We start from the raw sequence: 23,989 nt of genomic DNA on the forward strand, positions 1-23,989 counted from the left end.
ATAGGAAGTTCAAGACTTCCAAGCCAAGAGCAGGGGTATGAGGGCCCTCTTGATGTTTGAGGTATGCTATAACCAACGTTTTGTCAAAAGCAACCAATACGCAGAGATCTCTTGTTCAATTGAAGCACCCTTGAAGAGCTAGAAAAACAGCCCACACTTCCAGATAGTTGATTTTTCCCAAACCTTTAGGTCCTGAAGGACTAATCACTCAAGGTGTAGGTAAGCGTTCCTGCCTGAATCTGTATATTAAAGGAGTGGTATCCCAAAGCATGAACTGGAACTCCACTCAGAAACCTGTCCTAATTTTCCCACGAACTTCGATGATGATGAAACTTAGATCCTAACTGTATCTGAGCAATCAGCGGGTCCTACTGAGGGCACAAGATTAAAATAAACAAGATCTTGAGTGGTCTTCACTCTGTCTGCTGCACTCTTCCTGAGAAGAGTGTATGCTTCTTCCCATGGAGATAACAATTAAGACTGTTGTAACAATACAGGGGCTTTTGAAAAAGATAGAGGTTCCTAGAAGTGAGGCCAGTAATCCTTCATTTTAATGGACAGAATTCATGCATCATACTAGTGATCAGACCAAGCCTCTGAAAAAAGATTTAATCTGGCACCTAGAGATGTTAGAAATAGGGGTACTTATCAGGAGGGATTGTTACTCTATACAGATGATTGCTTCCCTTGAAGAGAGAGAGGTCCAAAAACTTGCTTCCTGTAAAGTGCAAATAAAACACTCAAAAACAAATTAATAAATCACAACTTGTCTGTCCCACATTTGAAAAATAGAAAAAAGGAATGTTGGATGTAAAATGCAATGAATGGTTAAAGTATTTGAATCTGTAGATGAAAAACACTATTCACTTACTGTAATTTCTAGCTGCAAGTATCGATTGCTATTATATTTCTTCACTGTATGCATTATGGAATCCCTGGACAGATCAGGCGTAATCTGTAAAAGAAAATGATTCAACGATTGCCAAGAACTTTATAGATAATATAAATCACACAAACCAATCAGTCTACCATTACTTGTTAGCACATACTAAAAACATTTTAAAAAAAAACATTAACATTATTGAATTTTATTTAAAACTATATATGTACCTGTGGTTTGCACATATATTAGTCATGATTGACATAGGTGAAAACAAGTGCTATGCGAAATCATCAATATATGCTCTCAAGAGACATGCCTGCCATTTGTGCCAGAGATTACCATGATGTTGATTCATCAAATTACCATATTATGCAAGATCTATGTTGGATGAAGAAACCCCTATGTATATGGACGTTTGACCATCTTTAAAAGTGATTTTTATCTTTTTTATATTCACATTTTATACATTATAGGAGCAGTATACTCTAAAAGTTTTCATAAATAATATAGGGATTATATATATATATATATATATATATATATATATATATATATATATATATATATTTATATATGATGGTAAGGATGGAGTCAGGGCTGACACTGACATGTATTCAACATGTTTTGATAGTTTTACCAGTGAAAGTGATTACATTTTTTATTATGAAAGATGTATATGGTAGTAGAAAAATTATGATTATTTACAACAATAAGACAATAGTCTCCAAAATAAAACTTGTTAGGTGTATCAGTTTATGTCAAGTAAAATGAATACCTGGTAGTTTGAGATTCATCAGAGTTGTAATATATATGCCAAGAGGAAAGCTAGGAAAATTTAGTAAACAGAGTTGAAAGGAAAACTAAAAACAATTAAGATTTTATTAAACAATACAACCTTTTAGTCTCTGCCCATTTCAAATAAGTTTCTTAGACCTACCCCCATAAAATTATTCCAACCACTTATAGAAATAGAATAATATATTGGTTATTAAATTCCATTCCTTGATAATTATATTATATGCTAGAGACTGGGTAAAATCTAACTTAAAAATGTGCACAAAAATCTAGGCCATGGGTTACAACACCATTTAGACTGGTTTTGTTTTAAATTATAAAAGATTTAATTTTTAAAGTCCATTTGAGTAAAAAATAATTAAATTTTCTTCATCTCTAAAATCAAAATACTAAATATTAAAATCTTATGGTAATTGTGTTAGCAAAGGAGATTTGACAGTTTAAATTTATTAGCTGTAAATTTTTTTCTATTTTTTTTTTTTTACAAACTGTGTCGGGTGAAATTCATTATATACATGATTGCACCTGTGAACCCCTCTGGCCAACTATTTTCATGTCTTACAAGTAAAACCTAGAACTGAACTTGTGAACTTATGTGGTTAGTGAGCAGAACTCACAACATAACATTCACTACTGTGATACACGTCAGTATCTTGCAAGCATCCAACTTACACAAGAAAATATGTATCAACAACCCAGTTTTGAAATGTGGCATGGCTTATTTTCAATATACATTTGATATACGTGTTTGGTAAAAATGGTGTAATTTGAACACATGCACCATTATTATGTAGTTTTCAAAATCCTGTAAAAGAAGTTATAGTGACCCTTTTATAAAGAGAAATGTATCTATTTGAATATACATTATAAGTGTACTAATTTAAACACAGACACCAAACTAAAGTAGTGTTAACAATCCTAGAAATATGTGCAATGCATTAATTATAAAAGGCATTCTCAGTGTACCTTTTATTGCAATAGTTGAAGAGGTAATGGAATCATAACCAAGCAGAAAGTGTCACGACTTCGTTTGTACTAAATAGTAGGTCATAATGATCAAGTGTTGGTGAGTGACACATATCCATCCCATCCAAAGTTACACAAAAAAAGAGTACGTTTAATAGAAGATATGTAATGGTCTAAAAGCTGTGATGCATTTTTATAGTAATTTTGGAACAAATCCCCAAAAATGCATCATAGTGCATTATATAATAATCCTGGACAGAACAAATGAATCGATAACAAAAATAAACTCAAGTTTGTGAGTGTGTGATTTTGATTTTTTAACGTAGCTTTAAAAAAGTTTCAGTTATATCGCTACAATGTCTGCAGTGTGGCAGTTCATTGTGATGTCTAGCACTGGGGCAACATGCCACAGACATGTAGTATGATGTCCCACCCAGTCACATTATCCTGACACCAGGCTGACCAGCCCTAACACTAACCTCTTAATGTTGAGTGCCAAGCAAGGTAGCTGTTAGTACCATTTTTATAAGTCTTTGGTATGACTCAGCCAGGGATCGAACCCACAAACTCCCGCATCCGAGGCGGATGCTCTAACCACTAGGCCACCAGCGTGGTTGAATTCAAGTTTGGGATTTCTCAGTAAGATATTTTAATACACAAGATATCAATAACTGCTCCATTCTATTCACTGTCACTATTCCATCACAGGAAACCTGGCAACTGTCCACACTTGAGATGCAAATGTACCAAAAAATATAAGATTCCCAAAGCAAATAAAGAATTATTCAAAAGAAGCTTTCTGTACTTGGAGACTTTGTCTAATTACTCTCCCCTAAAAAAAAAAAACTTTTTGGATACTTATGGATGACTTGTGAATATGATGTCACCTGTTCATTAAAATGTATAATTTTACAAATCTTTCGACCAGTGTACCATTTATACACTTACTGGTATTTGGTAATAGCCAAATTCAAAATGGCCACTAAACATACATATATTTACAAGTTGTAAAACATTGGATTTGATTAAGAAATATTCTGGACATATCATGAAAAGGACCCTTCCACTGATGTTAGCTCAACAGATGAAAGAAATGCCATTAAGTGTCTAAAATGTACCGCTGTATGTTCTGGACAGATCTGTCTGCAGAGAATTCCTTGATTTTATGAATAGGCGACATCATAACCACATATCATCCATCAGTATCAACATAAATTTGGGGGTCTGATTTATCGGACTATTGGAAACTTTGCTCTTGAATAGTTTATACCAGCAGAGATTATAAATACCCACTATATTTCTTTCTTTCATTATCAGTAAATCCAGTGGCATCAGATATCTTGTTAAAAAAAATATAGTTAAAAGAATCTGAATATATGTAATATTGATATATGTGTGGATTACAAGTGTTGTACTAATATAGTCGTACACGATCATCTAATTTAATGATCCTAACTTGGACAGTTAAAACAAAAAGTAATCAAAGTCAAAGAAGTGAGAAATATGAGCAATAGTGACCAATTTTTGTAATGAAGGTATAGTACTTATCAAGATGCATCTCCATACCAACTATCATACTTATTGGTACAGTAGTATATATATGCAAATAAATTAAGTGGCCATGTAGCTCAACTTAAAACGCATCATGAGCCTGTAAAATAAAAGTGTAGGTAACAGGGACCTTTTATTCTAAGAATGTGGAAATAACAGAGATGCAAACGATCATCAAATCTGATGAAACTAGTATGAAATGAGCTTAAGAAACAAACTTTAAACAAAACACAAAAACGAAGTCAAATCAGTGAAGCATGATATATGGGTAACACTTAAACTATTTTTGTGATGAGGATGAAACTGATCAAGATGCAAGAAACTCATCAAATCTGTAAAATAAACACCCAAGTACATCACCTATATACAAATAATCCCATAAATTCACTGGTCTTTTTCTCCAATGGACACAGCCTGTTGATATTCCAGTCAAGTTCTTTATGCAGCGTTGGCAAAGATTTGTTTAGCCTTCGTTTTTGACTGACTTTTTGTACTCAACGTGCAGTCGTTTCTTTTCCTTCGCAATGAGAGCCTTTCTCTTTTCAAGCTGGTGCTTGTATTGGCGACATGCAGTGCACATATTCTGATAAAGCTACATCTGTCTTTTTAGAGAAATCAACTGCACTTTTTCCAGGTGCCTTCTGAGCTTCAATTTTCCATATGCAGCTTCTTTTGTAGGTGCTGTTCGTAACTCTTCCAACCATGATTAACATAGAGCAGAGGTCACAAAATGCCAGTCCTCTAGCGTTCAGTTTTCTTATAAACTGACCAACTAAATTTCCTTGACTTTTTGCTCCAGCCATTCCCATTTCCATATATTTTTGAACCCTTTATCTAAACTTCTCGTGTCACGGTCACTCAACAACTCGGGACACCATTTTTTGCAAACATACTTCTTTCCATTGCCACCAGTTTCCATTACCTCCTGAAGATTCATTGGATGACTTTAAACTTTTGACCAATCAGAATATCCTTTACAAGAGTCGTGGGCTAACTAATATATGGAATGAATACATTACAAGGGTTGTTGCAGAATGGGACCGAACAGTCTGTTTTCAAAAAAACCAGATCGGAGATGATAAAAAAAATGAAGTATATAAAAAAATTGGATTCAAGTCATGAGAAAAGAGGAATTCTGCTTTAAAACGGAGAAAAATCATGTCTGTTATATCTGTGTTAGGGGTAGTACAAAAAATAAATAAAGTAAACACATTGTTTTCACTAGTTCTAATATTTATAAATTCAAAGTGAAAATCTTGCCTTTATAATTGTCATCACTATGTTAGTATGTGTACCAATTTTCAAATTTGTGGCCAATCAGATAATCATGATAAAGGCTGAAATTTAGTCATCACAGGATCACACCATGTTGATTTCATTGAGGTACTGAGAGACAAAAACTAAATTTTCTTTCTGTTCCAATTATATCACAATGACCCATCTCACAATTTATAAAGCAGACATAAATAGATTAGTTCATTTGTACATAAAAGAGATACAAATACTATTAGTACTATCTTTCATTTATTTATTTTATTGAGTAGGCCTACTATCTAATGTTATTATCACCTTTCACAAACCCATTTAAGATACTGATCAACCACAGAACATGTAATTTTATATGGTTAACTTGTCTCATTATACAATACTCATATCAAGTAACAGACATTATTTTAATGACCATATGAATCATAAATTTCATAAAATTTTGGCATAATAGCTGCTCATTCTTTATGTCAGGATTGTTATTTCATAACACTACATGTCTAATCAGTTGCAACTGAAAATGCAGTGAGCCCACTTTCTTGCACTTGCAATACTAGTGTGTGTGTGTGTGATCTGGATTTTTAACATAGCTATAACACTTTTTCAGTCATATTGCTACGATATCTGCAGTGTGACAGTTTATAGTGATGTCTAGCACTGAGGCATCATGCCACAGACATGTAGCATGATGTCCCACCCAGTCACATTATCCTGACACCAGGCCAACCAGTCCTAACACTAACCTCTTAATGCTGAGTGCCAAGCGAGGCAGCTGTTAGTAACATTTTTGTAAGTCTTTGGTATGACTTGGCCAGGAATCGAACCCACGACCTTCCACTTCCGAGGTGGATGTTCTAACCACTAGGCCACCGGAGCGGTCTGCAATACTAGTATAGCCTTGTGCACACATATGATGATTGCTTGAGTTCAACAGACCTGACAGAGCTTACATGGCATTAACCAGAAGTACCCTTTATGAGAAAATGGTGAACCTACTGTTTTGGATCACTGTCCAATTAAAGGTCGATTACTCCTAAACTGGCAGACCAAATATGCTAAGATTTTCACAAATTTAATAATTAATCTATATCGATTAAGATCAAAAAGCTTAGCCCGGACTTTCCATTTAAGTTGGTATACTGGTGTTACTGAAGTCAGTAGTTTTACACACAACCCCACCTTCCCATCTTGTATAACACATGAAACAGATGCAACCATTCTCCAGTTAAATGACTTGTAACAATAATGCAAGATGTTACATAACACGGTGACATTCTATGGACAGCTACCATCATGTTATAGTGGGGTTTCCTGTATCTCTCTTGTTATCCAGTTTAAATGAGCAAAATGAGACAGCCATTCCTTTTTAAAATCAAACTACTTGAATGAAGTGGTAAATATAAAACTAAATCGACCATTAATATCTAACATGGCATTCCAAAATTTCAGTCATTAATTAAAATGTATATACTAGAGTAAAGCCAACATATATTTTGTTACTACTTTTTTCAGTTTATTTCCATATCTACATTAAGTATTTATCAAGATAATGTAGATAGCTGGCCCATTACATAATACCTGTAACAGAGAATACATATGTATATAAAAAAAAATAAAGAGTCATACCATTATTATTATTACAGTTTCCATATATATATACCTTGAATTGAAGCTGTGTTTCAGTCTTGTCAGTATTCAGTCTGTAAAGTGCATGACCATTTTCATCTGTTGTAATCTCTTCTTCTTTAACTGAATTGATCTCCACTTGCAGTTTGATCCTGGCTGCTGGATCACCAGCGAGATGGAAAACATCAATCTGTTTAGAATAGAAGGAAATCTTAAGTTAGTCAGAATGATTTACCAAAAGGATACTTCCATTAACTAACCTCCAACAGCACACGAAAAAGAGGCCAAAACGGACCTGATATCACTCACCTGGCTTGCATAACCCAACAAATGGCCATTTTACTAAGCAGGACAATGTTGCATTACAAGAACACAACTTATGTAAATGATTTCCCAAACTTTGAAATGAAGTTTAATTATTTATTTCTATGTTCTCATAAAAGTTTAATTATTTATTTATATGTTCTCATAAAATTTTTGAGAGGATGAAAGCATAATTAATGAACATTGTCTCTTGCACTCATGCACATAATCAATCTCAAACAAGATCTGTACAGTTATGTTTACAGACAAAACTATAATATGTGATCAAGAGAGTTACATGTCTTTCGCACAAGCTAAAATCTGCAGATTGTTTTTCTTTGTTTTGTTTTAAGTCTACAATTTGTTTTACTTATGGTCATTAAATTTGGAAGTGTTTCTGGAGAAAAGCATATTGGGTTTATTTTTGCTTTATTAAAAACTAACAGTACAAAATATAAATTTCCAATAATTTGCAAATAAGGACATTGAATATATGAAATGCCATAAAATAATTTACAATACATGTAATATGATCTAATGGGAAACATTTCAGGCACTTTAATACTGTCAAAACTATCAATCCATTCTACCAAAGGTATAAAATGTTTTTCTAAATATGTAAGGGTTTTAAACAGGCTAAATTTTTAGAAGTAATTATCTGCAAATAAATTTATAAACTTAGACATTTGATTTTTAAGAAATAGTTTCTTATAGACCAAAGTCAATATCAGAAATATCACAGTTACTTGCAAACAATTATCTATAACCGTCTAAAGAAATGATGATCGTTAATTATGGCATCGTACATGGTTTATGCTTACTTGCAATTTTCTCATGAATACAATCAAATGTTTTTATAATTACAATCTCTCCATCCACTCAGAATGTACATTATAATAGTGTCCAGAGACTGTAGCTGATAGTTTGGTTTTACAAACTCACCTTAAAGACAATTATTTAAGGCCTAAAAGGAAAATAGTTTTGCTTCTGGTTCCCTGGCAAAGACAATATTTGCCTGTCAACCCTGTATTTTTTTTCCAACCACTAGAAAAACAAACTTAATATTAAGTCCTGATTTTCTAAATGTTGCGACCAATTTCGATTTCCTTTCATTCATAGGTAGCAGTATTAGACATCCTGCTCATTTAGATGCTTACTATCTCTTCCATTATATTTCAGCACATCCTGGACACATGCAGTAAAGAAACATTTAATACTGGCTACCTTTGTGTGGTCTTGTATTAAGGTCTGCTCTACAGTTTCATTATTTGCACAAAGTTAATAAAACTTTTATTTCCTTCAATTTTAGTGAATGATTGATGGACGCAATTTGGGTTATAGAGTATACAGCTTGGCCATACTTTAGAGGTGCATCTCTGTAAAGACCGCTAGCTCTGCTTTGTCATTTTCACTCCTTAGATTTGTCAGCTAACTTGGAAGGGAAACTAGCCCGTAACTTTTTAAATTTGTTCATAACTTTTTTATTTTATCATTCAGTTACTGCACATTCAGAAGTTAGTTTTATCTACTCTGGTACAATTCATTTTCCCTATTTTAATAACTCATAAAATTAATTACTTTTGACTCAATCAAGTTAATTTCTGAGGCACATGGGAGGAGTCAATTTTATCAGCTATCTTACTTAGGCATTGTATTATTTCCCTAATACCACGTAAAAAGCAACTTAAATCACATCAAATTAAAATAGAATACATGTAAGGCAACATTCTCTAAACTGTTTCTCCTACAAATAAACACCACTTCACTTTAAACCTGCCTGTCTTTCAAAAGAAATTAATAACTGTAGAGCAAAACCTATTTGCAATGAGCCTAAAATTTACAGAAAATTATACGAGACAAATGCAAATTATTTAGTTATCCTGAGAATGCACATCTAGCTATCATATATCTTCATGTTACTGATGGACAAGGTCCTTTTTCATTGGAATAAAATTAAGTCATGCAAGTATGGTTCACTTTCAGTAAATCAAGGTGGAGGGGAGTATGCAATATAAATCTTATTCTACAATCAACTGACCCAGTTGTTCTAAGCATGAAACTGGAAGCAAAGATAGGATTCTTTTTCTTTTGGATCTTTGAGTGTTACTTGTTATATCTCTATTTGTTCTCTTCAGATTAATACAAATGTCTTTGTTCCAGTGTACAATGCTCCACCTACCCATTATCAGTGACATCATCACTGTGGAATACCCCATTAGAACTCAACATTATCTTGCCATTTTTATTTAAAAACATGGAATGTATCCCTTAAGCTCCCGTATATTCAGTGGTTAATATAATCAGCAAACAGCTCTAGACTTTGTTTCTGAAGAAAATCTTGCATTTATATCCCTGCATTTTTAAATTTTATATAAAATGATATGGAAATTATTGAAATAAGGATGGTCCAATACAATGCAGTCTGGCATTTCTGCACACCTAAGGTTTCTGTTTCCAATATTGAAGCAAAACGCATGCCTAATTTGACTGATTGACAAAAATAAAATAGTAGTGTTTAACGTTTGAAAAGAGGCAAATGTTACCAGAATATTCTGTTCAAAATAATATTAATTTTGGACACACAGGATACCACCCCATGTTTTCATGACTCACAATATGTCAGCCAATTCTGTGCACAGCTTTGAAAAGATGTAATGTTTATCCGTCGGGCTATATAAATGAAATACATTACTTTGGACTGTTTCTGTCAGCAGTTTAGTCAAGTAATTAGGTCAGGTTTATAGCCAGTTTTACAAAACTCAATGTAACACTGCCAATAAATACCAAGCGATATTAAGCCAACTGAACCGATCTTGTAAAAAAATGAGTAAACTTCAACATTTTATTAAAAAATAAGCTATTATGTGGAAGAACAATGAATAGGGTGCAATGTGTTTGCAAAGTCTTGTTTATGGGGGAAAATTGCTAAGAGTTTCGAAACAGACTTTACGCCAGGAAATTTTGTGACACTCCAGTTATAGCGGCAAGCTGACATGTTGGGTAGCAGATGATTTTGTGTGTGAGACAACTTCTTGCAAAATTGGAAACTTGGATTAAGATCAGAATATTTTTAATGTAAACATATCCATCTTTTATATAATATATTTATTTTATGATTCTAACAGATACATAGTAAATAGGATTTTCTTGGTTACAGGTTCAAGAGGGCGTGGAGTGGGTCTTCATGTTGACATTTAGAAATCACATTTACGTATTACTTTTGAGTCAAAATGTGGAATATTTTTGTACACTTTATGAATAACATTTATCTTAATTAAAGCACGATCGTTCTTTCATGATACAAAATGGATTTTTGACCCAAAATAACACGTGATCCAGTGTTTACAGAAATGATGTATCATTGTGCAGTGGTACATGTTCATTTTGTCCTTTTTTAACACAAGATAGATGATACATATATGTAATACATATTGGTACAACAGTTCAAGACAATAATATAGTGTTACTGTAAGATGAAGAAAACAGTTTTGAGATCATATCAGCTGATCAAGCATGAATTATTACAAACACATTATACACTATAGTGTATATCATGCTATTAAATGTGCATTTGAATTATGTTTCAAAGTTACCATTAAAATAATGACTCCCACTATTCCCATATCAGGATAGATGTTTCTTTCATTTCAGATTTGATTCCAATATATTTTTTTCCAAATTACATAAGTCTTTAAGAAAAACTTTTAACTCCTCTAATCCAGGCACATCCTTTTTCATTTAGCATATATAGATGTAATATATGGCTAAAAGAAAACAAAAATTCAAAGGCTGCTCATATATTCCTTCTGTACTTCCATCACCCAATATTACAGTAATTGCACTTGAATCAGTATCTATCTTCACTTTATTCTGAATCCAGTGGGACACATCAATCCACAGCATGTTAATCATATTACATTCCCAAAACAAATGCAGTATTGTCTTTTGGAATATTTTTCAAACGGTACTTTTATTGGGATCAATTTTATTTTATACAAATTACGAATTCATTGGTAAAACTCTGTAACACAAAACTGAAACCATTGTAACTTTCTTGTCATGGTAAAACTTTAGTATTAATGTTAGGCCACACACATCCATATTCAAAATGAAAGTTTCATTTAATTTCCTTATACTAGTTGGTTTAAATTCTGTTTTCAAAAGTGGTTCATAAAGGTCTTCACGCTGAATAATATCTTGAAAAGTAAGTAAATGCAGGTTGAGACCATATTTAGCTTTAAAACAATCAAAATCAATTAACAGTTCCCTAAACTGTAAACATATCGCCAATATAGATTACGTTATGTTCAAACGATTTCTCATAGAAAACTGGTACCTTGTTTATCATCATAAATGAGTTCATCCATAAATTTGTTTTCATAAGATCTTCTCCTGTCTAGGTTATATTTTTCTCTATTAACATTTACCAAGCCAATAAAACATCATGCTAAAATGCAACTTTTGTCTTTTTGGATAATGTCATTAACGGTTACCAAGCCAATTAAACATCATGCTAAAATGCAACTTTTGTCTTTTTGGAAATGTCATTAACAGTTACCAAGCCACAAAAACGTCATGTTAAAATGCAACTTTTGTCTTTTTGGAAAATGTCATTACATTTTCATCTCCTAATAGGAACAGGTATTTAACCTCACATATTTCATACTGAAACAAACTGACGAATTTTCTATTTGATAGATGGACTTCACAGATCCATTTTATTATCAAAGTTGATATGAATTTATCAATGTCTATCATTTCCAAACCACCTTTAGAAAATGTATGCATAACCTCTCTTTTAACTTTGTCTAGTTCGGACTGCCATTTAAAGGTGAAAAGAAAAAAAATCATTTAATCCCATAACAATGTTGTGGAGGATTTGGTAACGAGATGAAATGATTAAACTTTAAAATAATTAAGTTTTCTGACCTGTTATTTAACCAACCACCTTTCCCATTTGTTTTAAACAAATTTTTATTATTTCAATTTCATTTTTAAAACTCATCTTTAGCATTTTATCCAAACCCATTGCTCTTGTTTTGGCAATGTTAAATTTCAGTCATGAAATCTTTGCAAACAAGTTTAATATTTCAATAGCGGATTCCAGAGATACAAGAGCCATCAAGAATTAAAGTAGTATCATCGGCAAATTGTGACAGTAAATATTCTGTTTCCTTTAGCTTGATACCTTTTATATTATTATTCTTTAAAACCACAGACAATATGTCTGCACATAATATGAAGAGATATGGGGATAATGTATCACCTTGTCTACAACCTCTGAATAGTTTGAAAAACTCTTGAAAGAAAGCCATTTTGTAAAATTGCTGATGAGATATTACAATAAAAGTTTAAAGCCCAGTGCGCTATATTCAGTCCAAAATGAAAGAAGAAAGATATACCATTATGAATATATTTCCATTAATAAGAATCAAATGCTCTTTCAATAAACAATAACAGTATACCCAGAATTTAACTCTTTTGTAATGTGCATAATGTCATATATGATCCTTGTATTTTCACCAACATATTTTCCTTTTACAAAACCAATTTGATGGTTAGATATTATTTATTCAATAGCGCTCTATAGTCTACAGAAATTGAATACCAGTTCCTCAAGTACTGTCTCGCTTTATCCTCCTTGAATATGCAAGCTATAATGCCTTGTCTCAAAACAGTTGAGAATGATCCAGTTTCATGTTTCATTAATTGTTCTAACTACAAATTCCAAATGTCAATCCAAAAGACTTCAAAAAAGATTCAGCTTTGAAGCTATCTGATCATGGGTTTTGATAATTTTCATACTTTTCAATAACTAAGTACTTTGATTTAGGTAGCTCTGTCTTCTAATCTTAAAGATTGCTCTTGGTTAAGCCCAGGAATTGTATAGTTTTTGAGAAGGACCTCTAAGTCTACATCTTCTACATTTTTCCCTCTCATTATATAGATTATTGTAATATTCTTTTACTTCCCCTAGATTATCAAACTGACATGACATAATTTCATTCTTATCTTTAATTTGTAATTATTTTATTAACACAGTTTCTATTTTCTCGATGGCAAAAGTATCTTGCAAGTTTCTCACCATCTTCTACCCATTTTACCATGGATCTAATACTACTTTCTCAAAGCTTTTCTTTCTCATACTATCAAGCTTTTTTTATTTTTTCAGAGTCCAGCATTTCTAAATTATAAGGTCCCATGGAACCATTCAAGTCTGTACTTATTGTACAAGTTCGTTTTCCTGTTTTAATTTACTCTTCTTTTTATCAGAAGCATACAAAATTGTTTTTCCACAAATTTCCATCAATAATGCATATGAAGATAATGAGTCTGGCATAGTAAATCTTACATCTGAATATGATACATTGGCAATATTTCCTTCATAATCAGCAAATTGCAATTTTATTCTCTTCATGTAATTATTGATTTCATCAATATATTTTCATCAAACAGTACACTGCTACTAAATCTTCAAAAACCTATACCCCTTATGAAATTATTTGAATTCAAATGTAAATTCTATTTTATATTTTTTCTTCAGTTATAAATTACAGATTATTCATCTTATGACCAAAGGTGCATTATTTCACTAATTGTTATAAATTGTTCTATTGAAATGCATGCACTGTATATCGATAATTGGTGTCTATTTTAAATAAATCAGGTATTTTTCTTACAACTGTGCAAATGCCCAGATCTGTTATTCTCAATAATCCCATGGGTTAGTCACCTTGCTTTATTTTCATGATATAGGTTTATTTAGTAAGTGTAAAAATTTGACCAGAAATAACAAATAAAGTGCTGACAAACTCAGCCAGTCAGACAGAAGTGAACCTTATCAATTTTGTTTATAACTGTACCCATTATCTGGATGATTTAGGTCTATTTACAAAGTTTACTCAGAACTGGATTAGAATTTGTCTCTAGGCTGGTAACAATTTCAGCCAATCAGATGCAAGATCACTTCATTATTGTGCATTGGTCACACTCATCCAAGATCTTGATCATATTAGTTCATTCTCCAATCAGATCAGAAATATAGCTTTAAGAGTGGCAATAAGATCAGTTTAACAGATGAAAGCTCAGCTCAGAAGTATGCTTGGACCGTGTTTATTACTGAACTCATTCAAGATCCTTATGCACACACATATTCCAAATATGATCGAAATCACACCAGCAAAAATGCCTCCAGAATGGTAATAAGCTCAGCCAATCAGATGCAAGATCCCTCATAAAAATATATAGATCTTGTGCATGTTCACACTCATCTGTATTTCAAGTTTTACCAACAACTGGATAAACCACATGGCTTCCAGAATGGAAACATGCAAATGTTGAAGTATGGATAGATGACAGACACATATCCATAAGTTTTATTTAACTTTGCCACCAATAAATCAGATGGCACCTTCATACACAAACAAGAATTTCATTTTTTTTCTGAAACTATTAAACGTTCATGACAGAGGGATGGCACCGTAGATATTGTAACTGCTTTGTCATGCAGTCTGCAACATTTATCCACATTGTGATAATAAATGTAAAAGAGTGTATATTCATTAACAGTCTAGTTTTACTAAATTTTGTCTAATAACGAAAGAGATGAAAATGACAACTAAGACTGTGTCTTCTGTCATAAAAAGAACCAAAACCAAAATGTAAAATTCAGACACTTTCCTATGATAGCCTTTGATGTGAATATGAAGGAGTGATATCATCTGTCGACTTTCCTCATCTTTCTAGTGGTAAACTTTAAGTCCAGAGTAGTTCTTGTAAGCATGCATCATCTATTAATTTTGAAAATAGACAATGTTGTGTTCATGACTCTTTTGGCACGGAAAAAATATTTTATACAATATAATTTTCATGTCACACAAGCATTATCAATTAACGTGAACATTAACTATTTGAAACTTAAGACTTACACGCAGTTCATATGGATAACCAGGTTGGAATGAAGATGATGACCTGGAAAACTTCAAGACATAAGGATTGTTGGAAAAGAACACAGACTGGTCACGGACTGTTTGGGTATTCCCAGTTGTAGTTTCTTGGACTGTTGCATCTAGAACCAGTCTCTTGCCCTCAAGATCATATGCAGCCAGGACAGGCCTAAGGTCATTTTTGACATCAATTACAATCTCCACATGTCCATTGCTGTCAAGCTGTGTGAAACAAGACATGAAATGGAAATGACATAATTCAAATTGTCTTGCATGGTGAATAAGTGAGATAAACTTTGATACAGTATGAAAAGGTCTAATTATTTAGATCAAGCAAGCAAAAACACTGTAATTTCCATACAAATTTTAGGACCAAAAATAGATACTAACTTTTACTTAGAGCCTGATTATTTATAAAGTGCTTTAATTTAAAGACATCATAGGTATAGCCAATAGTGTACATGAAATATAGGAGAATACTGATCTCAACATATCTCCCTTGTAAATAATGTGCCAGGGTGGGGTTGGAGTAAAACTTTTTTTATTTAATACTTAACTGTCACTATTAATTGTGTTAACTTACTCTCTACTGATATGAAAATATGATATGAAAAATGTCAGTGAACTATGGTTGCACAAGCCACAGTGGTGGGTATCAGGATGAGTTGAGCAGTGGAAGTTGTGTACTTCTGGAGAACCTATGGTCTTACAGAAATATACCTTCTGCTCTAGACAGTGACCCACCCAAATATGGTGTGTCAGTGTCCATTCAGGTACATGTCTCAATTGGACCATTAGTTCAGATGGTACAGAAAATCTTACCTTAAGAGTAATTTAGTTTGACTAGAAATCCTTACATTGTTTCCATGTCACAAGAAGGAAAAACCTGACAGGTCATAGATTAAGCCTATATAGGGAAACCAGGTCTGCTGTGGAGTTCAACGTCCCCAGTAGGGAAAGGTAAAGTCATGTCAACAATGCAGTCTTGGCATAAAGAGACCTCAAAAGAGCTAGCATTATGTCTGTCCTTTCTGGGGTACATGAAGTCTCCACTTGTAGGTGAGAAAGTTTGTTCTTATGAAAATAAAATCCTGAGAAAGAATGAGCTTTAATTACAAGTCCTAGCTGTGTCGCTGTGGACCAACATCAGGGTATATGTTGCAAGCAGGACTTTAGGACTGCCCCCTCTGCCTCCTTCATCATGTGGAAGGAGTTTAAAGAGGTGGCTTGAAAAACGAATGCTCACCGAACTCTTTTGGTTGCATCACCTGCTGAAATTCAGATTGCACAAAATGTCAATGGATGGGATTGCTTCCTGTCAATTTTGATGGTCCATGACCCAGACAGCAGAAGAAGGAGTGCAGAGCCAACCAAAAACGTGGCTTCGACCTTGAGCCCACCTTCCTCATCAAGGCCCCATTTTACAATCTGGGCCTTGTAAGAATGCTGAATGAACACACACACCCCAGTGAATCACTAGGTGCAAAACAAAATTTTAGAATGAAATTTTAGTGATTCAGAGAGCTGTCCTGGCTGAATTTTAGTTTGTTAATCCATAGTCAATCACACATTCCCTAAGTGAATTCCAGGTGCTATAAAATGAACACCCTTATTTAGGCGGGGGGGGGGGGGGGCGGCGGGGGGGGGGACTGGCAAGTGCACCTGGGACACGTTTTGCAATTACCCATTTCAATGATTAGGCCGCCCCTCCCACTTATAATCATTCATTTACTAATGCTGATAATAATACTGTCAGTCATGTGGGATTGAACCTGAAGTGTATACTGAAATTTTATATATCCACTGACTATTAATCTGTAATTAAATCATTTACTATGGAAATCAATCAATCCGTAATCTTGGTCTTAAAAAATGTTGATTTCTTTTAAACCGAATACCAATCAGTACCATGTTGGCAATATTTTAGCGACTCATTACTGTGGGGTCTTAATGTTGTAATGGTGCGGGGAGGGGCAAAAATAATACATACATTACTGTATATACTGAAATCTTATTTTCTGGTTAAGTCGCTTTGACGTGGCAGAGTTAGTTAGAACATTTGCTAAATAGTGTAAAGCTCCAGGACTAATATTGAAATATATTCCCGTGGCAGAAACAGATAAAAATCTTTCATTTCACCTGTATCAAGATTAACTGATTTAATGGTCACGGTATAAAATTATGTTTTTCAGTTTTCCCTGTTTGTTATTTTCACTAGAAGTAAACACTTGCAAGTTTTCCAAATGCCTATACTGCTCTACTTGAGTTGACATAATCAATAACAATACCATCATTGATCATTCCGTTAAAGCATTCATGTAAAGATCTATGAGAAAGATATTTTTTCATCTTTTTTCCTTCCAAGAATTTCAATACTGATAGTGAGGTACCCAATATTATTTACACTGCCAAGAGGTTTTTTTAGACGACAATTTTTGATGGTCCTGGCTCAGTTAGCCTCATAGCTTGTGAAAATTGGTTGTTTTGCAAATTCATTGATACTTTTTAAAACTTGATTCATTATATTATTTTTTTTTTCTCTATGAAATTGTTGCTTTTAATAAACCTCGCAATGTAATCTTATGTGTCCTTTATTTTAACATCATCATCAGCATTTATTATTTCATATTCTCTTTTCAAGGCAAGATATTTTCATCCACCATAAGGAACACATAGTTTAGTTTTCTCTTTTACCCCTACTCCACATATCAGACATGGTTTAACGCCTGTATTGCTAAGTCTGATTTTTTATCATATGGACACAACAACAATTTCTGTGATGCCACAAGGAGTTACTTATCCTATCTCTAGCCATTTACAATTATTTACTTGTGTTTGGCATAATCAGAGTATATTATTTTTTCTAGCTTAGAGGAGAGTTATATTATATTAAAGACAGTACATTGAATACTACATCAATGAGTAATTTGGCTGTTGCAAAAAGCAGAGAGAACAGGATATTAAACTAAGTGGTATAAAACCAAATTTTTCAAGGTCGAAAATTGCACAAAACAATTGACGTAACTAGTTCAAATCATTTTTAACTGCGAGTGAATTTGAGATGTTAGCCGAGACTGAACTACAATACATTTCTAGATCTGATTTTGATAGATTAACCGATAAGAAAAAATGTTTACCGCTTGAGTTAGTTAAATGAATTCATCAAAATAGCCAAAAATGAAAAATGTGCAAGATGGCACTGTTCGTGTTTGGTCAACATAATAGATCACGATGGTATTATCATCAATTACTTAATGAATGATAAGCATGCCGCAACGATTATTAATAATCTTGCAAATGACAGCTAGTACATATTCAGAATAAAATTTATTGTATATGATGGTGCCTTGGATGGCTCAACTTGGATTATTCGTTATAAACTTGAGCCTGTTAAGGAATCACGGCGACATATTAATGTTGTCACAGTGGACAAAAATTCTAAAGCAAGTATGTTTACCAGAATAGACAAACCATATTATAATAGCATGTATCTCATGTCTATTGTTTACGTCTTCTACCATTTAAAGGAGCCAAATAATTATTGGTGCTCTTACACCCCCACCCCGTGGTGCAAGCACCAATGCCACTGCCATGGCCATATGAACATTAATTTGTGTGACTCAGTGTGTCATAGAACATTTATTTAACTCGAGGTGTGAAAACAGATCAACAAAATCACACATAAAAAATGAATGAATGAGAATTTCTTGTCAACAGGGCTAAAAGAAATGACATAAATGTATTGGAAAAACTACTAAAATTTCCTATCATGGTAAAAACAATAACCAACAATGCTTTGTTGTTGTTGTTAAGTTTAATGCCATTTTTCACTATATATGGCGGCCAGAATAAATAGAGGAGGAAGAAGCCAGGAATCACTGACCCATGAGAAGCTACTGGCAACTTTCTGACATACCCACATTGGCTGAACCCGAGATTCAAACCCACACAGATTGAGGTGAGATGGCAATGATCCATAATGATGAGCGCTTTAGACCACTCAGCCACTTGGGGGCCCCCAAGGTTTTGTATAATTCTGGCAAATACTGTATTTAAGGCACCCGATTATCTATAATCATTATCTATTATCATAACAGTCATGCTTGGACTGAATCGGTACCGAAATTTCCATGTGAGAGAACAACTAGACTTTATGACGGCAATATTTTAGAGAATATTTACAATATTCGTAATCGTGACCCTGTATTGGTCTGGCTATTTCAGTGAGGATGCAAATTTATCTGTGGCACATAAATATGCAACAGATGAATCAACATTTTATTTATTTGTGCTACAATATGGTCTACTTTATCGGAAGGAATCTCTCCAATGTGCAATGATGCAGACTGCGGTAAAATATGACTGCGACCATGATGAATTACTCAGAAACTTTTGCAATATCATCTGTTGTGGTTCATATAGCACAACAAATAATTTCATGGCATCCAACTCCAAAAGAACTTCTTGTGTTGAGTTGGGACATGGTGGGCTTTGGAACACAAAATATAATTATGCTAGATACGGATTTACACCTCAAGAATAAATCTGAGTGTGGATTTTACCTAGCGCCTCATTGTAACATTGCTAAACATCTACTGCATATCAGTAATTGATTAATTTCCCCATGCTGCCTATTTACAACACATAGAACCACAACATTGTGTTTTAACACATGTACCTAATGTATACATGTTACAAAGATAGGTTCGCAACATGAAAATGTTATGTTCTGAGTGAGGACAATGAGTTTAAAAGGCATTTAATACATGGTCCCTTCATTTCGTGATGGTTATTGGTGACCTAGGCATCATTTTAATGTGGAGAAAATGTCCATTCAAGTTCTAAGTTAAATCTGTTATAAGTTAAGCACCAGAGAATACCACAATTTTGTATAAAAAATTGTCTGGACGGTGTTATGCTCACTCTAGGCAAATGGCCTTTTGAAGACTCTGCAACTTTATTGATATAATGTCATGCCAAATCAAAGACACTGTATATTATTACTTGGGCTATTCCGATGTATGTTTGTGTGAAAGCTTGCCAGCAGATTCCCATGGGTTTCAGGTTATTACTGGTTTTCTTCCGGATTTTTCCTTTACCAGTTATATTGGCTGCCATGTACAGCCTAATGTGTGCTAAAATATGACATTAAACATTAAACCCAAAACAACAACAACTTTTCACAAGGAAACTGTTACTAACTTACATTCCAAGGAACTATTTCATTTATCGCCACTGATTTCCACTTTCGCATAAGGCATACCACTTTCATCCATGTATGAAGCAAATAATGTTGATACAACAGCTGATTGGTGATAATTTCATTGGAGTCATGAAATAATAACCTTCCAGCTATTTTGGTCAATCAAGAATCGTCCCTTTGAATGGTTCTCTAGATATGGAGGTCTGAATTAAATGGATTACTTAATAGCAATGTTCGTGAAAATTGCCTTAACACTTGTAAATCTTCAGTCAAATGTAAACTAGAAAAATTTTACATGTAAAAAGTAATTACATACTCACATAAATACCTTATTATATCTTCCCTTTAGCATGACAAATGTATCAATAAAGCTGGAGACTTTAAAATAAAGATGAGCTGTGGCAAATATAATACTTTTGGACCAGATGAAAATTTACAAAATCTTTATATTTTCATGCTCTTAATTCCCCACATCTAATTCATATACACATGTGATAGATAGCTCACTGAAAAGCAACACTTCTACTAAAAAGTATTGCTGTAAAAGAAAAAGTCACTAAGAAATGGAGTCAAAGGTATCAAATATAGTTTTTTCGAGTGGTAAAACTAATTTTAATTATGCAATACTTACCTACCACTTTTGCATAGCTAATCTATTTTTGTGCTGAAAGCACTGTCCGTTCGATGTGAATACATCTTCCCACAAGGTGGAGAAAAGTCAGATTGACCTTTTGCACACCACTCTGTATGTCACATGGTCATGTGCAGAAGGTAGATATTATCTGTCATCTTTTCACAGATGACTTTACACAAGACATCAAAGCAAGGTAGGAGAAAGGTATCGGCAATAGCAGCAAGAAAGTAATGCATAATTAATTTTACCCAACCCCCAAAAAGACATTTTAATAGCAGCAATTACTTATCCTGCTATTATTAAGTAGCTGTCATTTGTCAGTTAGTTGAGTAGGCTGATGTTTTTGTCAAATTCAAACTGATCAAAAACAGAGAAACTGAGTTGTACTAACCATAGAGGGAGCGTTCCATCTATATAAGGTTGATGTCTCTCTGTGTCACATACTGTTCATAACAAAAGGCTACATAGAGAAACAAAAACATCAGATGTGTTGCAGTGCTCGGAATCTCTAATAGGCGGGAGAAACCTGCTGTTGTGGTGATCAACCTCCATAACTGGAGGGCACAACCAGTGGTTGCAGTGCTCCACCCCCCTAATGGGAGGGTACAGCCCGCTATAACAATGCTCTACCTATCCAAGAGAAGAGTGCAACCTGCTGTTGCTGTGCTCAACCTCCCTAATGTGAGGGTTTAGCCCGATGGAAACCTGAGACAGCCAGTGTCGTTAGACAAGGCATGAATCTCACTTCTTTGCCTTGTAGAAGCTAGAGTGAGTAGAAACAGTTTGAGTGTGAGGTCTTGAAAGGATGCTTTACTCAATGGTTCAGAGAGTCTTGGAAAATGACCCTAAAACACTAGAATCCATCTGGACATAAGGGAGCGGGAGACAGGTCTCTGGAGCTCAAAATAATTAAAATGACTGGCAAGGTGATGGCAGCTCAATAGCTCTCGGTAGTGGATACTGAACATTTTAGTGTTATAAAGGAAGGTAAGGAGATCAGTAATAGAAGTTACAGATGGAAAGATAGGATCACCAAGCATAGAAAATTCTCCATCTGGCATCATAGACCTTGGATATAGAAGCCCTCCTGGCCTGAATGATGCAACTGGCAACTTGGCCCGAAAACTTGTTCTGGTGGAGAGGTCACATGAGATGAGCTAGTAGTGAAGGTGGAAAATGTGTGGGCTGTGGTGGAGAAATGATCCCCAGTGAAGAGACAGGAGATCCCTCCTGTTAGGTATTGACCTGGGTCGATCAATCAACAGGTATAGGAGATCATTGACATATGATCATTATATCCACAGTGGGACGATGAGGATGATCTGAGCAGTGAAAGCTCTGACAGTTTGCAGAACTTGTGGTAGCAAGGTGGGAGGGCATAAGCGAATAGGTGATCCCGCTGGAAGCTGAATGCCTCCACTGCCCATGCTCTCTGATCCAGGACAGGAGACACATAAAAGGTAAGTTTGTTGTTGAAGCTGGTCGCAAATAAGTCCACAAGGGGTCTTCCCAAGAGGGAGAACAGGGACTCTGTTACTGAATGGTGAAGAGACCAATCTGTGAGGACAGCTCACTAACAGTCAGTTCTGGAACAGCTGTCCACTAATACATTCATCTTGCGCAGAAGGTAGTAAACTCAGATTGCAAAATTCACTGATGCTTCTGAGATGATGACTCTCCAGACCTACACGCTGGAGAAGTGGCATGTTTGCATCAAGGACATTACAGACATCGGCCCCTTATTCAGATGACGAACCCTTGCAATGCTAGAAATACTGCTTTCATTTCTAGGGTGTTAAAGTGGAGGGACAATTCTGCCAGAGTCCAAGAACCATGGAGAATTATGGTCTCTGGCTCCAAATCAGCACCCCAACTGCAAACTGACACATCAGCAAATAGGTGTGGGGATTAGATGTGTGCATGGGAACCCCCATCAGGAATCTGTCTTGATTCATCCACCAACGCAAACGGTGGTGAAAATTTGGTCTGCAAAGGGATGAGTTGATAGAGAATCTGAGTGGTTTCCACTTTGCAAGAACTGTAGGGAATGCGTATGGATACATCGTAATGAACCAATCAGCAGTGACATTCAAAGTTCAGAATGAAAGAAGAAAGATAAAGGAAAGCAGACAACAAGTTTATGCTTGTAGTGTCTTGAGGTGAGCCAAGATTTGATCTACACTTCCAGAAGAAATCAGATCAAGTTGGTTCGTGAGGAAGTTCATTCACACAAGATCAAAGTGCTAAGATGAAGCAAGTTTTCATTACTCGAGCAATAAGAGCACTGTATGATGCTGCCATGAAACTCACTTAGTTGTATGTAATGTCATACCACATACAAACCTGTGTATGCACTAAGAACACTGTAATGCATGACATAAACAACAGTGTTGACTTAGTGAAATTTGTCTGTTGCTTGTGTGATTGAAAACTAAGATAATTTACCTGTGAACTGTGTTTATTAAGGCAACGTTCAAATACATATGCGGTGTCAACACATTGCATGGGCAAACATAACAAGTATACAATGTGAAATTGAAGATAAAGGAAATGATGTCCTCAACGTTAGGCAGTGCCTACTGTTATTTTCCTTAGAACAAAGTACTTACCTATATCACAGTGTTTTTTTATATATGTAAGGAATGTGTATCCACCTAAACGATGGAGCATGTGGTAGCCGCAGAAGCCCTTTAAAAAACTAAGTTCTAATGGGGATAAGGCTATTATCCAGTTTCTTATAAAACGGAATAGACAGTTGTAACACTGAGACTAATGGGGATAAGGCTACTATCCAGTTTCTTATAAAACGGAACAGA

The 23,989-nt window shown here is 34.4% G+C and overlaps 1 protein-coding gene across 1 annotated transcript in view; it reads right to left on the bottom strand.

Moving 5' to 3' along the window:
- The window catches only part of LOC149801209 (complement C3-like), a 272,151-nt gene extending 256,575 nt beyond the window's left edge, over positions 1-15,576 (bottom strand). The window contains exons 1-3 of the mRNA XM_089956779.1: positions 15,319-15,576; positions 7,122-7,277; positions 872-955 (exon numbers count right to left, since the gene is read on the bottom strand). Of these exons, the coding sequence (XP_089812905.1) occupies positions 872-955; positions 7,122-7,277; positions 15,319-15,576 (498 nt within the window). The remainder of the gene's footprint in view (positions 1-871; positions 956-7,121; positions 7,278-15,318) is intronic.
- Positions 15,577-23,989: the final 8,413 nt, after the last annotated feature.

This window comes from Sinohyriopsis cumingii, chromosome 4 (genome assembly GCF_028554795.1).
Source record: "Sinohyriopsis cumingii isolate HCF-2022 chromosome 4, ASM2855479v2, whole genome shotgun sequence".
In the NCBI taxonomy this organism is placed as follows: domain Eukaryota; kingdom Metazoa; phylum Mollusca; class Bivalvia; order Unionida; family Unionidae; genus Sinohyriopsis; species Sinohyriopsis cumingii.